The 17676-nt window shown below is 44.3% G+C and overlaps 1 protein-coding gene across 2 annotated transcripts; it reads right to left on the minus strand.

The window, feature by feature from the left end:
• Positions 1 to 1493: 1493 nt before the first annotated feature.
• On the minus strand, positions 1494 to 15708 carry Hrh4 (histamine receptor H4). 2 transcript variants are annotated; one of them, XM_028759542.1, is made up of 3 exons: positions 15516 to 15708; positions 8365 to 8528; positions 1494 to 2450 (listed from the first exon to the last, which is right to left on the minus strand). In XM_028759542.1, exons 1-3 carry the CDS (start codon positions 15706 to 15708, stop codon positions 1632 to 1634), a joined length of 1176 nt encoding a protein of 391 aa, XP_028615375.1. In that variant the 3' UTR covers positions 1494 to 1631. The 2 variants fall into 2 exon arrangements, with proteins under 2 accessions (XP_028615375.1, XP_028615376.1); XM_028759543.1 differs by lacking the exon at positions 8365 to 8528 and adding an exon at positions 9683 to 9707 and having other exon boundaries at positions 1494 to 2319.
• Between the last annotated feature and the right edge of the window lie 1968 nt (positions 15709 to 17676).

The raw sequence follows: 17676 nt of genomic DNA on the forward strand, positions 1-17676 counted from the left end.
TTCATCAGGGGTAATAGTTGTATCTATAATCCTAACACTTGGGAGCTGAGGCAGGAGGATCACAAGTTCAAGGCTATCATGGGTCATGTAATAATCACATCTCAAAAAAAAAAAGGACAAGACACACAATGCAAATAACAACATAGGCTCGTCAGGAAAGCTGATGTATACTCGGCACACGGTAAAGGAGACACACAGAGCCCTGTCACGCAAAGCACTGAGAAGATGAGTTCATGACACACTAAATAAGCACAAGAATGTTGTGCTAATAATTACAGACATCTTGGGACTGGAAGGGTGTCTCAGCAGTTAGGAGAATTAGCTGCTGTTCCAGAGGATCCAGGTTCATATCCACCATCCATGTGGTGATTCACCATCATCTGTGACTCCAGTTCCAGCCGATCTGATCCCAGTCCTGGCCTCCGCTGGCACTAGGCACATGCATGTTACACAGACATGCATGTAGGAAAAATATTCATACGCATGATTTCTTTAATTTGTCAATGACTACCAACACCCGCTGGTTGCACAGATGTCACAGAGTGTAGCTTGACTATATGATGTTTCTACCCACTCCATCTTCCTCTCTCAACCATATTCTCTCCGAGATAAGTTTTAGGTAAGATATGGAAGCCGGGAACAGAGGACAAGAAACAATGGAGCCAGAGGAACTTTCAGATAAGGGTGGCTGCCCTGTCCTTCACGAAATGCCTCCTTCCTATTGGGACCATGAGCTAACCTGGGCTCAATCCAACCCTGCTTTTGCCAACTCCAGCCTACACTCCCATATCTGCTAACCACAGAGCTTCCCCATAGAACACAGGGAGGGGCAGGACTTCTTGATTAATGCTTCTTTAAGTAATGATGTTACAAACCAAACGCATTTGTGCGACCAGAACGTGGAAAACAGAAACTTGGAGCTGGAGAGGTTGCTCAGCAAGGAAGAGCACTAAAGGCTCTGACAGAGGACCCAGCCTCAGCTACCAACACCCATGCTTTGGGGCTCAGAGCTGCCTGTAACTCCAGCTCCATGTGGTCTTGGACCCTCTTCTGGCCTCTGCACTCGTGTGCACACACACACACGTGAACTCACAGGAAAGGAAACTAACCCTACTGAGGAAAACACCAAACTCAGAAAGAATACAGGGCTAACATAATCAATGTGGTATCAAGAAAGAGATCGGCTGGGCGGCGGCGGCGCAGCCTGTAACCCCAGCGCTCGGGAGGCAGGGGCGGGCGGATTTCTGAGTTCGAGGCCAGCCTGGTCTACAGAGTGAGTTCCAGGACAGCCAGGACTGCACAGAGAAACCCTGTCTCGAAAAACCAAAAAAAAAAAAAAAAAGAAAGAAAGAAAGAAAGAAAGAAAGAAAGAAAGAAAGAAAGAAAGAAAGAAAGAGAAAAGAAAGAGAGAGATCACTGAGGAAAACATTAGTATTTTGTAACAATTCATTTTGTCACATTCCCTAAATAGTGTTGACTCATGTTCCATCGACTTGAGTGTGGAGAGTTTTTATTAAAGTTTTTGAACACTACATTTTGTGCATTGTTAGCTTGAGTGGATGGAACAAGATGGAAGCTCAGATCCATTCAGAGGACAGAGACTGAAGTTGGCACACCTGAAGCCGTTTTCCTCAAGAAGATACTGATTGGTTCTGTGATGATGCTGGTTGCTTTGTCACACAAAGTATCTTCCAGAAAGCCTTCTGGAAACGTCTGTGACATAAAGGGTATAGAAAGGGATTAACAAACGAATTGAACCACTGCAGCCAAAAGGCAATGCTGTACCAAACCGATTTGGGGCGCCCCCCTCCGTGGTAAGTTGAAAGGACAATTGTGAACAGACAGTATGGAGCCCAGCAAATGGCAAAAGCACTCAGGAGGATGGCCAGCGACCTGGCTAGCTTCCTGCCTCTGAGAAGCTCCACATGCTCCCTTTGGTGAAGCACTGCACTTTCTGATCGCGAGAAGGAACCTACGTTGAAGGCAATGATACTGCTGTTCATGTGAGTCCTTAAGGACACCAGGAGACTCCTCTTTCTTCGTGAACTTTCTGAATGAAGGGATGTGGCTGATTCCTTCAATCCAGGAAGACTTGTCCTGCAAGCCAACCCAGCTCTACGTAAGTGTCCAGAGTCACTGGAAGAAGTGGCGATGAATCCAGTGTGGCTAGGGCACCTATTGAGACTCCCACGCTTCCACAGGCTCCAGTAAATCTGTACATTGAAATAGGCCACCAAGATGACAGGGAGCAGGAATTCCAAGAAGGTTGTAATGGCAAGGATGTACCACTCTGTAACAAAGCCAGGCTCACATTCCTTTGTGTTTGTGCTGTTCTTCCAAGAATCCGAAGCCAGAATCATCGGGCCATTTACCAAGAAAGCCAGTATCCAAACAGCCACCATTTGAGCAACAATCTTCACGATGCTGGTGTGTTGAGCCCTATAAGACACCTACAAGAAACCAGACAACTTATTTTTGGTTTGATGAAAACACACAGTATACACGGACATCCCATGGTCACTTAGAAGTTCCAGGCATCTGCAAGAGCTACAATATCTCACGTGATATTGGTGCATGCTTTCTTAATAATTTTCAAGAGAAAACAGCAAACCATAAGGTAAATATTTGAACACCATAGCAAGGCAGCGGACACTACCTAAAATTAGAAAGTGGGTTTCTCCAAGTCTGGTGTGGTGGCATGAATCTGTAATCCTGGCACTTGGGCAGTAGGGATGGGAGGATCCTTGAGGGCTTCTGGCCAGTCCATCTAGCCTACTTGGTGAGCTCCTGGCCAAAGAAAGACCCTGTCTCAAAAGAACGGCATCTATAAGGATGACACCTAAAGTTGTCTCCTAGCCTCTATACACACTTGCATGTCTGCATGCACACACGGCACCTGTTCACACAGGATCTATACACACTTGCACATCTGCATGCACACACAGCACCTGTTCACACAGGAACGAATGCATACACATGTTTGAAAAAAAGGTAGATGGTACCTCAGGAGTGATACTTCTGACCACATACATGCATACACATATGTGTATACTCAGAAAGAAATAGAGGGAATGAGGGAGGGGGGGGGGGGGGGCGGGCGGGGGGGAGCGAGGGCGGGAGGGAAGAACAAACAAGCAAACAAAAAGAAAGGAAGAAAGGAATTTTCCTGACTCTAATCTGAAGTTACTGAAACTGAGAATGCTCATTGCCGTTCTCAATCTGCAGCCTAGAACACAGCAGTTTTCTCTTCAATAAAATACAAGTCAGTGTAAGAACACATCACATGAGAGTGGACATATTGTTGGATGATGTTTCAGTAAAGAAAGCATTGTAATTTGGGGAATTGATATAGATAAACATGTACCATGTTACAGGTCAAAGCCCATTCTGCACCATAGGCACGGTTTGAAGGCTTTAAGATCATGGCTTATCTGATCCTGACACTCAGGAAGAATATACTCAGCTGTTTACATAGGAGCCCCACGGTGAGGCCAACAACAGAGATAATCTTGCACCACTCCCAAGAGACTGCACCCAGGAAGGCACTTGGTCCTGTTGGTGTGATGCTGTGTTGCTGAACACTTCTATCTCTAAGTGTTTCCATCATAGCCAAAACCATGACAAGAAGCCATGTTGAGAGATATGACTACACCAAGCGCCAGTGTTTGTCTATGTGTCTGTGTGTCTGTGTCTCTGTGTATCTGTGTATCTGTCTGTTTATGAGTCTCTGTGTCTACATGTATGTCTTTGTGTGTGTCTTTGTGTGTATGTCTGTGTGTATCTGTATGTGTGTGGTTGTCTATGTCTGGGCATTTCTGTGGTGTGTGTTTCTGTGTGTGTGTGTGTGTATGTCTGTGTGTATCTATATGTGTGTATATGTCTGTGTGTATCTGTATCTGTATGTGTCTGTGTGTGTATCTGTATGTGTGTGGTATGTGTGTGTTTGTGTGTCTGTGTCTGCATATATGTCTGTGTGTGTATCTGTGTAGTATGTGTGTGATATCTGTGTGTTTCTGAGTGTGTGTCTGTGTATGTATATGTGTAGTATGTGTGTGATATGTGTGTGTTTCTGTGTGTGTGTGTCTGTGTGTCTATGTATGAGTATATGTCTAGTGTGTGTGTGTGTGTGTGTATCTGTGTGGTATATGTGTGTTTCTGTGGGTGTGTCTGTGTGTGTCTATGCATGAGTATACGTGTGTGTGTGTGTGTGTGTGTTTGCTGTCTGAGAGTGACAAAGTCAGACTTCCACAAGGACAAATAAAGTTAGGGTATGTGATCTTTGTGTCAACCCTGAAATCTTTAAGACAATCTTTGAAAATCAAAAGGTACATAAAGACCAATTGCTCTGTGTCGGGAATAAATATCTCAACCAAAATATCAGATCCAGGGCCTTGTCTATGCCAGGAAAATGTTCTACTCCTGAGGTACATCCTGGCCTCATTCTGTAGCTCAGTTTGACCTTGAATTCATCATCTAGCTCCAACTGCCCTTAAACTTGAGCTCCTCCACCTTCTGACAGGACTGCAAGCCTGTCACAGGACCACAAAGGGTTGTTTGGTTTGGTTTGATTTGGTTTGGTTTGGTTTTATATTTATTTCTATGTGTATGGGTGTTCTGCCTCTGTGTGTGTGTGTGTGTGTGTGTGTGTGTGTGTGTGTGTGTGTGTGCGCGCCACAAGCATGTGTGGTGCTCCTAAAGGTCAGAAAGGACACCTGATCCCCAGGAACTGAAGGTACATTACAGATGATTGTGGGCTACAGTATGCATGCCTGGAACCAAACCAGGGTCCTTTGCAAGAGCAACAAGTGCAAAAAGAGGCTCACATTTGCTTTATCCTGTGGGTCATCAGTCTCTCTCAAGTTCTCTGCAGTCTGCAAGCTCAAATGTCCCATGTGTCTCCCACGCCCCCACTCACAAGAAAAGAGGTGCCGACAACCAACAGCCTCCTCTCGTTGGATCTTCTTCTCTCTGTGAGCTTTAAAACCTCACTGGAGCATATTTCCATATTTTTAAAGAGAAGCAGGGTGGCCCTTTGACTTACTGCACATGCATGGCAATGACTGATGGTAAGAGGGAAGTGGTTAATAATTTTTTTAATTTTTTAACTATAAAGAAATGTGGGTCTCCATTGCCTCCCCAAACACACACGAAACTGCTGGTGTTTCTGAGAATACGCTCAGATGTAAGCTGGCCCATGATGCTGACCACAGCTTCAACACACACCCCACTTTTCCACCTCCCACTTCTCATGACACTAATTAAACCGTCACTTGCACTGAGTCTTAACGATTGTAGAGATGGGGACAATAGTCAGATGATCATAAACCTGCATGAGTTTAGTTGCTCTGTTCATCCTGCGTAATGATATAAAGCAATGTGCTGGAGATGCTTCTCTCTTTCATTTTGCACAAGGTCAGTTGTGCTAACGGACATCCCAGGGACCTGGGAAAGGGGTGGCAGTCTTCATCTCTGGGGAGCATTCTTGACAGATTACTGTTTGAGCATCGCTGGAATACAGACCCTGCTGATTGCAGTGGCCTCTCTGAAATCAGTCTTACTTTCTACAAAACATGTGCACTGTTCAGGATATTGCTCCCTGTCCTGCCTCCTTCTCTACCTTAGTAAACAACCACTCAGTCAGTCATGTTCCATTTGGGAGACAGGAAGGCCCTCTGGAGCCTTCTGGTATTAATAATAAGGTGAGCTCCTGTGTTCAACTGAACTAAGTCCCCAAATGAGTCCCATTGTATTCTATCCACAAGTATTGTGACTGTGACCTTATTTGTAAACATGGCATTGACAGATATTATTAAGATAAAATGACATCATGCTGGACTTGGGGTCACCTTGATCCAGTAATGACCAGTGTCCTTATAAGAGGAAAAATAAATACAAACCACAAGTTCCCTCTGATTGATTTCCATCTGTGAACAGTTAGCTGTTGAGGAGTACGTGTCCCCTAGGCGGTGGCCACCATTCACTCATCCTCTCGTGGAGATTCTGGTTATGCAGTCCACAGTGTCCTAGGTGCCTGTCCTGGGCCACGTTTACAGCCTTCACCCTTGGCCACATGATAGCAAAGATAGAGTGTAGTAAAGTGTCTCCTAGCCAACAATGACCCACACCCAAAGCCATGAGAAAGCTATGGACGTCTTCCCAGAGACTTCAGAGAGAATGCAGCCTCACTGGCGTTGAACTTGTAGCTTCCAGAGTGAAGAGAGTAATTCCTGCCAATTTTAGCCACAGAGACCATGGCCCTGCACTAGGGATTCCCAGCTGGTCCCCCAAAACTATTCTTCATGGCTTAGATTTCATTGCAAAGTTTTTCTCTTCATCTGAAGACAAAGAAAGAGTCTTCTCTCCCAGCTTTCATCTTGGGCACACTTTAATTCCCCCGCTCTCCAGCAGGGACCTCACCCCGCAGCCCATCTTCATCACTCACTGTTGGACCAGCCCTTCCAGAGGACATCTCCAAACAACATTATGGCCATCTTCGTTGAAGTTTCACTTTCACAATTATGGGTAGATTTCTCCTTCAGGGGCCAAGGTTCCTGTTTTCTGCCATCATCCCCTGTACTTACAGCTTAAGGAAAACTGAGTTTCCTATGAACCCCGCTTGAGAGCACTCAGGAGTCTTGGATTTATCCCAACAAAGTACAAGTGCTTTCCTAGCTGGCCCTGCATTGTTCACACTGCTTTACACGTAGGGCTTGATGGGCACTCAATTCTGTCCCTAGAAATGGAGTCCCAGACACCTATATCTTAGGAAATTGGCAGCTTTCACTGCCAGAGAAATCCTTAAAAATCCTTATTCATTCGAGGGTGAATGGACACCACACACACACACTATACACACACACCACACACACACCACCGCTACCACCACCACCACTACCACCACACAAATCATCTAGGTCTTCTATGTTCAACTCTCACAGCATAGCTGAAAACACATAGGTACTGCAAAACTGAAAAACGTGATTACTGGTCCCTGGATAATCAATATTTGCTGTTCTCCAACGTTTAACAGGCAGAGTCACCCTGTTAATGTCAGGGGCCAGGACATCCCAGGATGACCTCATGAAGTGGAACTGTCTACATTTTCCAGAATATTCTGTGAAAGGAAAAGAAATGTATCTTTCTTGAACAACAGTATTTTAGAATCTTTTTGTTCCAATAGTTTGTCTTTTATCTAATCTAATCTCTTGTCTTCTTGAGTCCACCTCAGGCAGGAGCATGCCAGTCCTCTCAACATTGCCAACAGAACTCCACATATATATATATATATATATATATATATATATATATATATATATATATGGGTATGCCTCCATTTGAATCACTACCATTCCCAAAATACTTATTTCTGTATCTTAGCACTTAGCAAAATGGACTGTATCATAGTCCCCCAAAGCTCTGAGATCCTAAGATCCAACAGTAAGCTGCACAGTCAAAGGTTGTAAATAAGGGTTGAGGAGCTTGCTTGTGGAAAGCACTTGTCAGGCAAGCGTGAGGACCTGCGTTCAGATCCCCAGCACCCATGTAAAGCCAGACTCCAGCAGTGTGCACTTAGAACATCCACACTCCTGAGGAGAGATAGGACTCAGACACAGAAGAATGCCCTGAAGTTTACAGACAGGCTAGCCCGACATACACGACGGAAAGCCAGCAAACCTCAAACAAGGTGACAACACCTCCCTCTACTCCTCTTTGTCTCCCCCACCTTCCTCTCCCCCAGATCCACTCCTCTGTTGTTTTAAGGTCACAAATCACTACACCACATTTTTGTGGTTTCTTTCTACCCATGACCTATTCTCCTTTATTCTGTTGCTGAGAGGTTTATCTTAAGAACTGCTGCTAACTCACTGATGAGGCTAACTCACTGATGAGGCTAACTCACTGATGAGGCTACTCCATATTTTGTCTAACTCAAGCTTCCTTCTTGTGCATCCTGAGCTGGCCCTGCCGTATCACACCATTTTCTCTTTGGTGGATCCAAAATCAATTTTCTCACCCATTCACTAAGGGATTCTTTCTAGTTGCCCACAGAGTTCTATCTTGAGAGAAATGTTGAAGTTGCAACTTAGCCATGGGATAGAGATTGGAATCTCATGGAGAGCCAAGCTACTGGACTCAGCTAGCGCTCCTCAGGATGAACCCTGAATTTTTTTTTTGGTCCTTTCTTTCCCATTTCAAACACTGACAGAGTTAACTAGATCATACAGAATAAAAGTCAGTGGGATTCATCACTGGAATTCATCCCCAATATTCCGAGGACAGGTTTAGGTACAGTACAGGCTTAGGGACCTAGAATTTACAACTGTAATCATTTTCTAAGAAGAATGAATGAACATTGTGACTTACAGCATTTGAAACTGACTGGTATCGATCGTAGCTAATGAGGACAATATTGTAGACAGATGCTGTGCACAAAAGATAGTCAGTAATGAGCCAAAACATGCAGATTCCACTTCCAAAATTCCAGTGAGACAACGTGTGAGGGATGTACAGAGGAATGGAAATCATACCTGTACAAGGAGGAAATGAATTAAAAAACAATATTGGACCAGCAAGAGGGCTCAGTGACTATAGATGCTTGCCAGCAAACCTGAAAATTCCCCCAAATCCACATGGCACAGTAGAGATCTAACTCCTGAAGGTTGTGCTCTAACTTACACATGCATAGCATGGCATGCTGTGGCACTGCTTCACGAATGCATGTGCATGCACACACACACACATAGATGCACACACATGTGCACACATGCACATACGCACATGTATAATCAGTTTTTTAAATATTTAAAAACCATACACATCATTAACTACAAAAAAAATATATTCTAATGTATACACCATAGAATGGTGTGTCCAAGTCCACTAAATATAGCTTACTTGTTGTTACTATTTGGATAACTGTCCTTAAGAGGTGCTTATGGAAAAGTCTGGTCTTCAGCATGGGAGGACCAGTAGGCACTGCGGACCTGTAGAGATGGAGCCAAGTGTGAGGCTCCTCGCTCACTGGAGCATGCACTGGACAATGGTGCAGAGCCCAAGTTCCTCTTCCCCATTCTAGATGTAGTGCTCACTCACACACATGCTCCCAACCGTTGCCACCATCAGGGGCCAAAGCAATGGGCCACCTGAGCTTGCATTCAAACTGCTGAACACTGATCTAAACCGTTTCTTTCTAAGTTCGCTGTCTCAGACATTTTGTTGTAGTAATGCTGTGCCAACAATGTTAGATATAGAAATTGTTGATATTTTGCCAAGCTCTATACAACTAATATCCCCTGTGCATTCTTTAAATGTTATTTTTAAAATAGTTGTCAGGAGCAAGCCATGTGTGGGTGCTCCTTATCACTTCCCAAATAAAGCAGAGATCCTAGTATTTCCAGCCATTTCCATGACAATACATACAGATGTTCTCTTTGGTCCAACCCAAACATGGTGGCCCATGAGCCGCAGCCAGCAGCAGCCCTGATTTCCACGTCCCATTCACCTCGAAACATTGATCCTCCTAGAACGTGTTCCTCCTTCGTGTTTTTTCTGCTGGAAATCTGGTCTTGGCCTTACACTAAGCACATGATGCTCCCTCCTCCCCTCCCTTCTCTATGAAAATGTACTTACCTCTGCCCCATCACCATGCCCTTGTCCTTGGAAGCTCTTTGGCTGCTGCAATCCTCTGTCACTTACACTCTCAGAAACTTTGCTGCTTTTTTTTTTTAGTTTTTTTGTGCATATAAGTTTTATGCAATAAATGATTTTACCATGGCATTATCATGCATGAAGATTTTTATTGTGTCATCTACTTCATTGTTGTCTCTTGTCCTCCCACTGGGCTCTTCCCAGCCAGTGTCTTCTCCCCCTCTGTGTGTGTGTGTGTGTGTGTGTGTGTGTGTGTGTCCCCTCTACCCCTCAGCTGGGATTACAGGCCTGTATCCTAACCCTGTCTTCCATTCCTATATGTAGTTCAAAAACCTGCTAGTTTTGTGTTTCAGTTATGGGATAGGGTTGGTTTATTGAGACAAGTCTTGCTATCTAGCCCAGGCTACCCTCGAAATCACTGTAGCTTGGGCTATCCTCAAACCAGTGATCCTCCTGCCTTAGCCTTCTTCTGGACCTTGGGCTGAGATTACAGGCATTTGCTACCAATTGTTCTTTCAACAATCAGTAAACGACCCTGTGGTAACTTTCATATCATCTGCTGGGACAGGAGCAGGAGGGGCGACTATGACAGAAAGTAGAACCCCAAGAAGGACCTCGAACTGAGACATTCATATTTCGGCTCATCGTTGTGGCTTTCAATGCCCCCAACATGCATATTTTCCACCTCTGTACTCATTTCTTCCACAGAAGCGGCTAATGACTAGATGCTACTGACTTAAAGATTAAAGAAAGAGATCTGAGTTAAACTCTTGCCACACTTTCTGAATTCTATGAAAGAGGAAGGATGTGTTAAGGTTTCTAGAAGCTTTGTTAAATAATATCTGGCCTTGAACACATTGTTCTGTTGTTCTGTGTGTGAGCATGTGTATGTATACACACATTCTTGCTAGCTTTTCACTGAACCTGCAGCTCACTAATTTGGCTAGGCAGCCAGGACAGCAGACACGGTGTTAAACCCAGGTCCTCATGTTTGTGGCCAAACCCCAAAGACAGAGTCATCGCAGCTGAGCACATTCCTTTGGTTTTGGTAAAGCCCTGCTGTCTCCATGGTGTTCTGGTATAGATAGTCTGTTCTTGGTTCTGCTCTCTATGGAATAATGGTGATGCCTGTGGATCATTCCAAATAGTTTCAGAAAAGTAAATCTGAAATATTTCTCAGATAGTCCTGCTCGTACATGTTCCTGCCAAGTCTGCTCTGGAAATTTGCAAGACCTTTTCCAGGGCTAGAGCAGTAAGCCTTTGGTGTGTGTGCTATTAAAAAAAAAAAAAAAAAGAGTGAGGGAAATCGAATAGGCTGTATTAAAGGGAGATGGGGTGGGGGAGGGGAGCAGGAATGAGAATGAAGATGAAGGAGAAGCCCCATGAGAGGGGAGGTGGCCTGCCCCAGGCCAGCTGCCCCTTAAAAATCTGCTACCTCCTCCTTAAGCAAATAGCAAGCAAAAGGCGAGAGGAAGTAGAGAGATGCTGGGTGACTGGGAGTGCAGAGGCCACACTGTGTGCACATCCCTCTCTCTGTTCTATGTGCTGAAGCTCTAACAGTCTCAAAGCAGCTCTATTTAGAGATAGAACCTCTAAAGGAAAGACTCAGGGCAAACATGCCACAAGAGCGGAGCCCTGATTCAATAAACTGATAGCCACATAAAAGGAGGCAAGACACTCTTCACACACACACCTCTCCAGCCCATGTGAAGATGCAGAGAAAAGGTCACAGGGAAGGGAGACTTCACCAGGAACCAAATTTGGTAGAATCTTGACCTGAGAAATCTCAGCTTGTAAGATGTGTAAAACTACAAATTCCTATTGTTTAAGCTTCCCAGTCTCTGGTAGTTTGTTACAGTAGTCTGAGTATATACAGAAGCCGGGAGAGAAATCCTGGATTGAACTGGTATGTAAGATATAGATATACATATAGATACACATAGGTATACATATAAAGAAACATTTATAGATATAATGCAAAACAAACAAAAGAACTTCCCACTCTATAAAATTGTTCCAGGCTTTGTTGGCATCAACTACATTTTGCCTCTGAAGAGACCTTCCTGACCATCCACGGTATGGCTGATAGGATATAAATACCCATGGATGAGAACACTGGTCACACAGTACAATTTAATAGGCATTTCCTTCTATATCTACATGCATAGTGTACTAGTTACTTTTCTTATTATTGTGATCAAATACTGGACAAGAAGGAAAGTAAGGACAGTTGGGTTCATTTGTCTCACAGTTTAAATGGGTACAGAGATCACAGGCAAACAGGAGTGTGTCAACAGTCAGGAATCAGAGTCCATAGGAAGCAAGATTGGGATATCAAACCTCAAGGCCTGCCCCCAATGACATCCTTCCTCAGGAAGTCCTCACCTCCTAAATGTTCTATAACTTTTCCAAACAGCACCTCTAGCCAAGGACATGACACATGAGGCTGTGAGGGACAGTTCACCTTCAAACCACAACTGACAGTGTTCAGATGAGAGTACACCATGTGAGGTTCTTCTGTGTCTCGTCAGCATGGCATCCAGCACAGCAGGCTTTACTTTTCTACAACAAATTCAGTCTAGGAAGCCAACTACTTGGCTACCACAGATTTCGAGTCTCTATAGGCTCTGGTTCCGAAACCTCAAAAAGTCCACAGAGCAAGGAGGGATCACAGCCCCAAAGGCATCTGAGGATCTAAGCAGTTTCACCATTGTCCCTCAGCTCTGGAGCTTGGTCCAACCACGAAGGTGGCTAGCCTAGTAATTTAGGGGTTGGACAGATGCAAGATGGTTCAGCAGGTAAAGGTATCTGCCAGCAAACCTATGCTGGATAGAACTGATTCCTGATGGTTTTCCTCTGGCCTCTAAATGCTAGACATGGCATAGCATCCACCCACACACTAAAATCAATAGATTCAAAATAAAAGTATTAGTAGTAATGATAATAATGACAGTAATAACACTAAGTGTCTGGCTTCCAGCTACAGAAAATCTCTCCTTAATGCATCCTCCAGGCTCAAAGCTCACCCTTGAGAGGATAGCAAGGGAGAGCATACTGGCAGAAAACTCAGATCTTATTACACAAAGCTCTCAGGGACTGTCCTATTTCTTGTCCCATTATGAGTGCTGTGCTAAAGGAAACCTCCAGAAGAAGGTGCCAAAACAGAGGAAATGTGAAAGATCCATCCAGATGTCACAGGGATCCTGAGTTAGAGAGACAGCTCAGTTGGTAAAGTGGCTTCCTTGCAAGTAGGTAGTGTATCCTAATTGGTGAGTTCCAGGCCAATGGAGAAACCTTGCCACAAATGAATTGGTTGCTACTCCTGAGGATGACACATGAGGTTGTCTTCTGGCTTTCACATTGTACATATACACATCCATTTTCATGCACGCACACATGCACATGTACAGGCACACACACAGAAGAAGGACCTTGTACAAACACACAGAGACATATCTACATAACTGTTTGTTTGTTTGTTTGTCTTGTTTGAGACAGGGTCTATGTAGCCCTGGCTGGCCTTGAACTCAGAAATCTGCCTGCCTTTGCCTCCTGGGAGTTAGAATTAAAGGCATGGACCACCACACTCAGTCTGCATGCAAACATTTGAAAAAGAAAAAAGGAAAGGGAAGAAAAGGGGGGAAGCTCTGTTTAATGTGCCCGTGACCGAAACAAAACTGTTCCTTGCCCATCCTCATGCTGGTGGAGGGAGCAGCCAGTCTACCAAACAACCACATCTCCACAGCTGTTTCTCAGAGACAGGCCACGTCTCCTGGCTGTGGCGCTCAAGACTTGAATGGAGGTGTCTCCTTGATGCCTGTCTTGGACTAGACAGAGAGACACTCATCTGTACCTGAAGCTGTCTTGGTTTGAAAGTTCCCAGTCCAAGGCTTTCTCCACTCTTCACCTCAGCCCTCCCTCCAGCCAGGCTCCTCAGGGTCTCCCTCTCACTGTGCCAAAGTGCACCATCTCTTTTAAGTGCCAAGTGTTACTAAAGGCTGTAAAATCCAATGAGGGAAAAGGAGGTCTGTTTTTAACAGACTGTTCTCTATGTTTACACACACTTGTACATTTATACATGTGGTGTAAGCATAGAGAACAATGTAGAAGGACCTGTAGCTAGCTGAGGATGTTAGCTGGAGAGATGAAATTGAAGCAAGGAGTGGGAAGATAGTTGATTTAATTAAAGCACACACACACACACATATATATATGTATACATACACATATATAAACATATATGCATATTTATACACATACATATTTATATATGCATACAGTATACATATACATCATATACATATACATATACATATACATATACATATACATATACATATACATATACATATACATATACATACAGTGTAACTCCTCCTATTAACGATGAGGCCCCTGGGTTCAACTTCTACCACTATCAGCAAAAATAAATACATAAGTAATTGGTTATCTCTGTTTATCTGTGGCTTGCCATGTCTGTTTGGTAAGCTCCATTAGATACTGGCATTACTACCTGAAGGTTTTCATCATCCATCTTCAGCCCTAGCTCTCTCCATCCAAACCATTTATATAGCAGCCAGCCTGCAACACACACTCAGCAACTTGCTACCTGTACCACTGCTGATTCTTGGCACTCTCTGCTCCATCTCTAGCTCTAGAAATCTTATCTGTCTTCAGGGTTACACTGGGCATGCCACAGTCCTGTAACCAAGTGTGCCTCCCTGAGTGTCCATGGCACACAGTGCATCGTCATGGGGTCTCTCATCATACCCAACAGTCCTGTGGACTTATCTTACATTCTGTGCCATCGAAGGAAAAGACAAACCCACTCCTGTGGATTTCCTGGTTACCTGATAGTACTGGAGTGCCCAACTCTCTTAACATTCACTGTGTATGAAACAAACATTGGTGAACTCAGCCCGAGTCAAAACATATCAGCCAAGAAGTCAAAAGAGAAGGGGACTAACATTTGTTGCGTAAACTCTGTGCTTTGAGCAGAACAAAATGTCCTCTGAATTGTGTTTTAACATAAGCACTAACTTTGTGTAGCTGTGAAGAAAAGTAACGTGGCTACAGCAAGAGACATCCTCCTAGGAGCTCCTAGGAGACGCATCAGTCCTCTGAGTACTGTGTACCTACCCTATCTGATCATCGTGAAGAGGGAAGAGAATGCCCAGCAGGTCACAGAAGCCCCAAGCTCAGAGAAGAGATAACAATAAGGGAGTGAAAATGACTTTTAAAAAATGTTTTCAAAGACAGTGGAACCTGGTTTCTAGGAACTCTTGTGATCACATGATGCTCTGGTACTCTGTCATAGGCAGAACAGCTGATTGCTGGCTGTGTTCAAGCCCACCCTATACAGCACAATGAACAGCCTGCCCCTGCCCCTGCCCCTGCCCCTGCCCCTGCCCCTGCCCCTGCCCCTGCCCCTGCCCCTGCCCCTGCCCCTGTCCCTGTCCCTGTCCCACAACATATACCACTTCTTGGCCATGCTGGCTTCCAGCAGATACATGATTCTCATTACTTCAGTACTAGATACAAAGGAAACCATACTTCCTAGTGAAAGAGTACTTGCAAATCTAAACAAATTTAAAGTAGCTCTGAAAACAACATGAACAGTGACACTAAAATAATTTTAGAACTATTCTGAATTCATTTATTTTAAAAACAAAACCAGAAAAAAAAACTGTTTTCAGATAAAATTTCCCCTAATAGCCATATCTGTGGCATTTCTTTTAAAGTGGCATACACATCCTTTCCAGAGTTCTAACACTTAAACTTCTTCTTCTTTGCCCCTCCAAGCCATACAGTCCCTGGAATTACAAGACTTTAAGTTTGATAATTTTAAATTAAGATACATAACTTACCCACGAAGAAGTCAGAAATAGCCAAATTAAGAAAAAAATAATTACTTCGATGTCTAAGATTGCTGTCCACCACAAAGGCTAAAATGACCACAGCATTGCCTACCATTATGGCAAAGGCAAATAGGGACATTAAAAATGCCAAGGGAACTTGAGCAGCTAGTGGCAAGTTGCCAGTACTGTTAGACTCCAACATCACATCAAATGATGGGCCAGTACAGCAGCTCCACTCGGCCAGGCGGTTTAACAACCAGACATCTCTTATATACAGTTCCCTACTCAAAGCAGCATCTTCAAATCTACTGGTAATTTCACACTACTTCCTGGTTATTGATAACTATCAACTTGTGGTGACAATTTCCCTTTAACTGATGCTGAAAAAAATGTTTCCACAAAACAGAGAAATATTTTGTCTTGAGCAATGCAATATATTCATCCATCTCCCAGGTAAAGAGCAGTGTTATAGAATGTCTATATACATAAGATGTATAAAGCATAATATCTATATACATAAGATGTATAAATCTATACATCTTATGGGTCATAAGCTGGGGTTGGGTGAGATTCCGTTTTAAAACAATAAATAAATAAAGATTCAGCTAAAAATTCTCTTCTGGCCATAAAAAGGAACCAGGGGTTAAATTTCACTGTCTATAAAAACAACCTATAAAGGGAGCGAGGGACAAAGGGACAGTTCTCCCTGAGAGACCGACATTAAGGAGATGCTTGCAGGAGTCTTCAGAGCTGGTCAGAGACAGGAAATAAAGGCAAGAAGTCTAACAGACCCTCTGAGGCGAGGGATGGAGCTGGGAGCTGCAGGATCAGAGCGGGATGTGAACCTCAGAGAAGCCCAGAGGAGATGCAGGGGATCGAGTCCTGGTCAGAAGAGGACGGAGGGAAGTTTACAGGCAGAGAACAGGAGTATTTGAGAAGATGAGAGAGAGCGGTGCCCAGTGATTACATAAGGCTGCACTGTGCCTGCTCTGTCCTCTTGGCCAGATGAAAGCATTCATCATTGCTCAGGCATTGCATAGTACATTCACAAAAGCCTACCTTGCCCTGAACTAAGCATTTCTGGGGTTCTGAACAACTCCTGAGGTCAAAACCTATGAGGATTAAACTTTTTTTTCAAAAAACTTAAATGCAACCCTAAATGCAATTCAAGAGTATACGGAGGTGGTGCATGCATGCTAGGCCAGCACTGAGATGCTGAGGCAGGAGGACTGATGTGAGGAGGGCAGATTAGACTACATACTGAATTCCAGGTTGTAGCCCTGTACTACAAAGTGAGACGGTACTTCAAAACATTGAAGAAATGAGTATGTATAGACCATAGAATAATCCAAATCAAAGAAGTAAAACTTACAACTAATAACAGGCATTTCAAGAAACGAGCTAAGAAACCAACCCATAATAAAGAAACAAATCAGTTTACTGAAGCTAATGTAACCCTTGTTTTAAAAAGCTAGACATGACCCCCTGGCAATGGGCAAAAGACACATTATTGGTGGTGATGTTCTTATATCAGTCAGGGGCAGAGCAGATGGCAGTCCTTCCTTTGTTCATTCTAGCTTGATGGTTAAAGCTGTCTTGTGCCTAGGACTCAAATATATCAAATTGAATCAAATCAAATACAGGCAGCACGGCTGGGAGGGGGAAGACAGACAGAGCCCTACAGACTGCCATGTCATCTACACACCTGCTCACCAGTGCATGGCACAGGTGGGCCAGAGACACACACCTGCGATCATACCATGCAGCATGGATGGAGGATGCAGTCACCCAGAGTTCTGCCAGCCACATGCCCAGCCTGCAGCAGGAGCCACCACAATGTGGGAGAGCATTATGGAGAGTGATGGAGCTGTAGACTGGAGGGTGGGGAGGAATAGCCTACTGTGAGTGCTCGATCCCACCAACTGGGGCCATGGTGAAGTCTCAGCCTGAGACGCCACTGAGGGCCATGTCTTGGTCCATGGCTATGTAGTGGCAGGAGCCAGTGTTGATGTCCATGGCACATTTTACCACTAAGAAGTCACTAGGGACCACATGGATGTCCAGGAGCTGTGCTTACCCAGCCCCAACCACCACTGGATGCTAAGCTCTGGAGAGATGGTCCCATCTCTCACCTCTGGCAGCACTCAGGAGAGTGGGCCCGGCACCTAAC

The sequence above is a fragment of the Grammomys surdaster genome, unplaced genomic scaffold (assembly GCF_004785775.1).
Source record: "Grammomys surdaster isolate TR1022 unplaced genomic scaffold, NIH_TR_1.0 126298, whole genome shotgun sequence".
Classification (NCBI taxonomy): domain Eukaryota; kingdom Metazoa; phylum Chordata; class Mammalia; order Rodentia; family Muridae; genus Grammomys; species Grammomys surdaster.

What these genes read in the sequence shown, in the direction of transcription:
- Hrh4 (XM_028759542.1), bottom strand. Translation starts at nt 15,708, where the DNA reads ATGTTGGAGTCTAACAGTACTGGCAACTTGCCACTAGCTGCTCAAGTT. An exon ending in TATTTCTGACTTCTTCGTGG is followed by an intron (nt 8,529 to 15,515) that starts GTAAGTTATGTA and finishes CTCCTTGTACAG; the next exon opens with GTATGATTTCCATTCCTCTG. An exon ending in ACCAGTCAGTTTCAAATGCT is followed by an intron (nt 2,451 to 8,364) that starts GTAAGTCACAAT and finishes GGTTTCTTGTAG; the next exon opens with GTGTCTTATAGGGCTCAACA.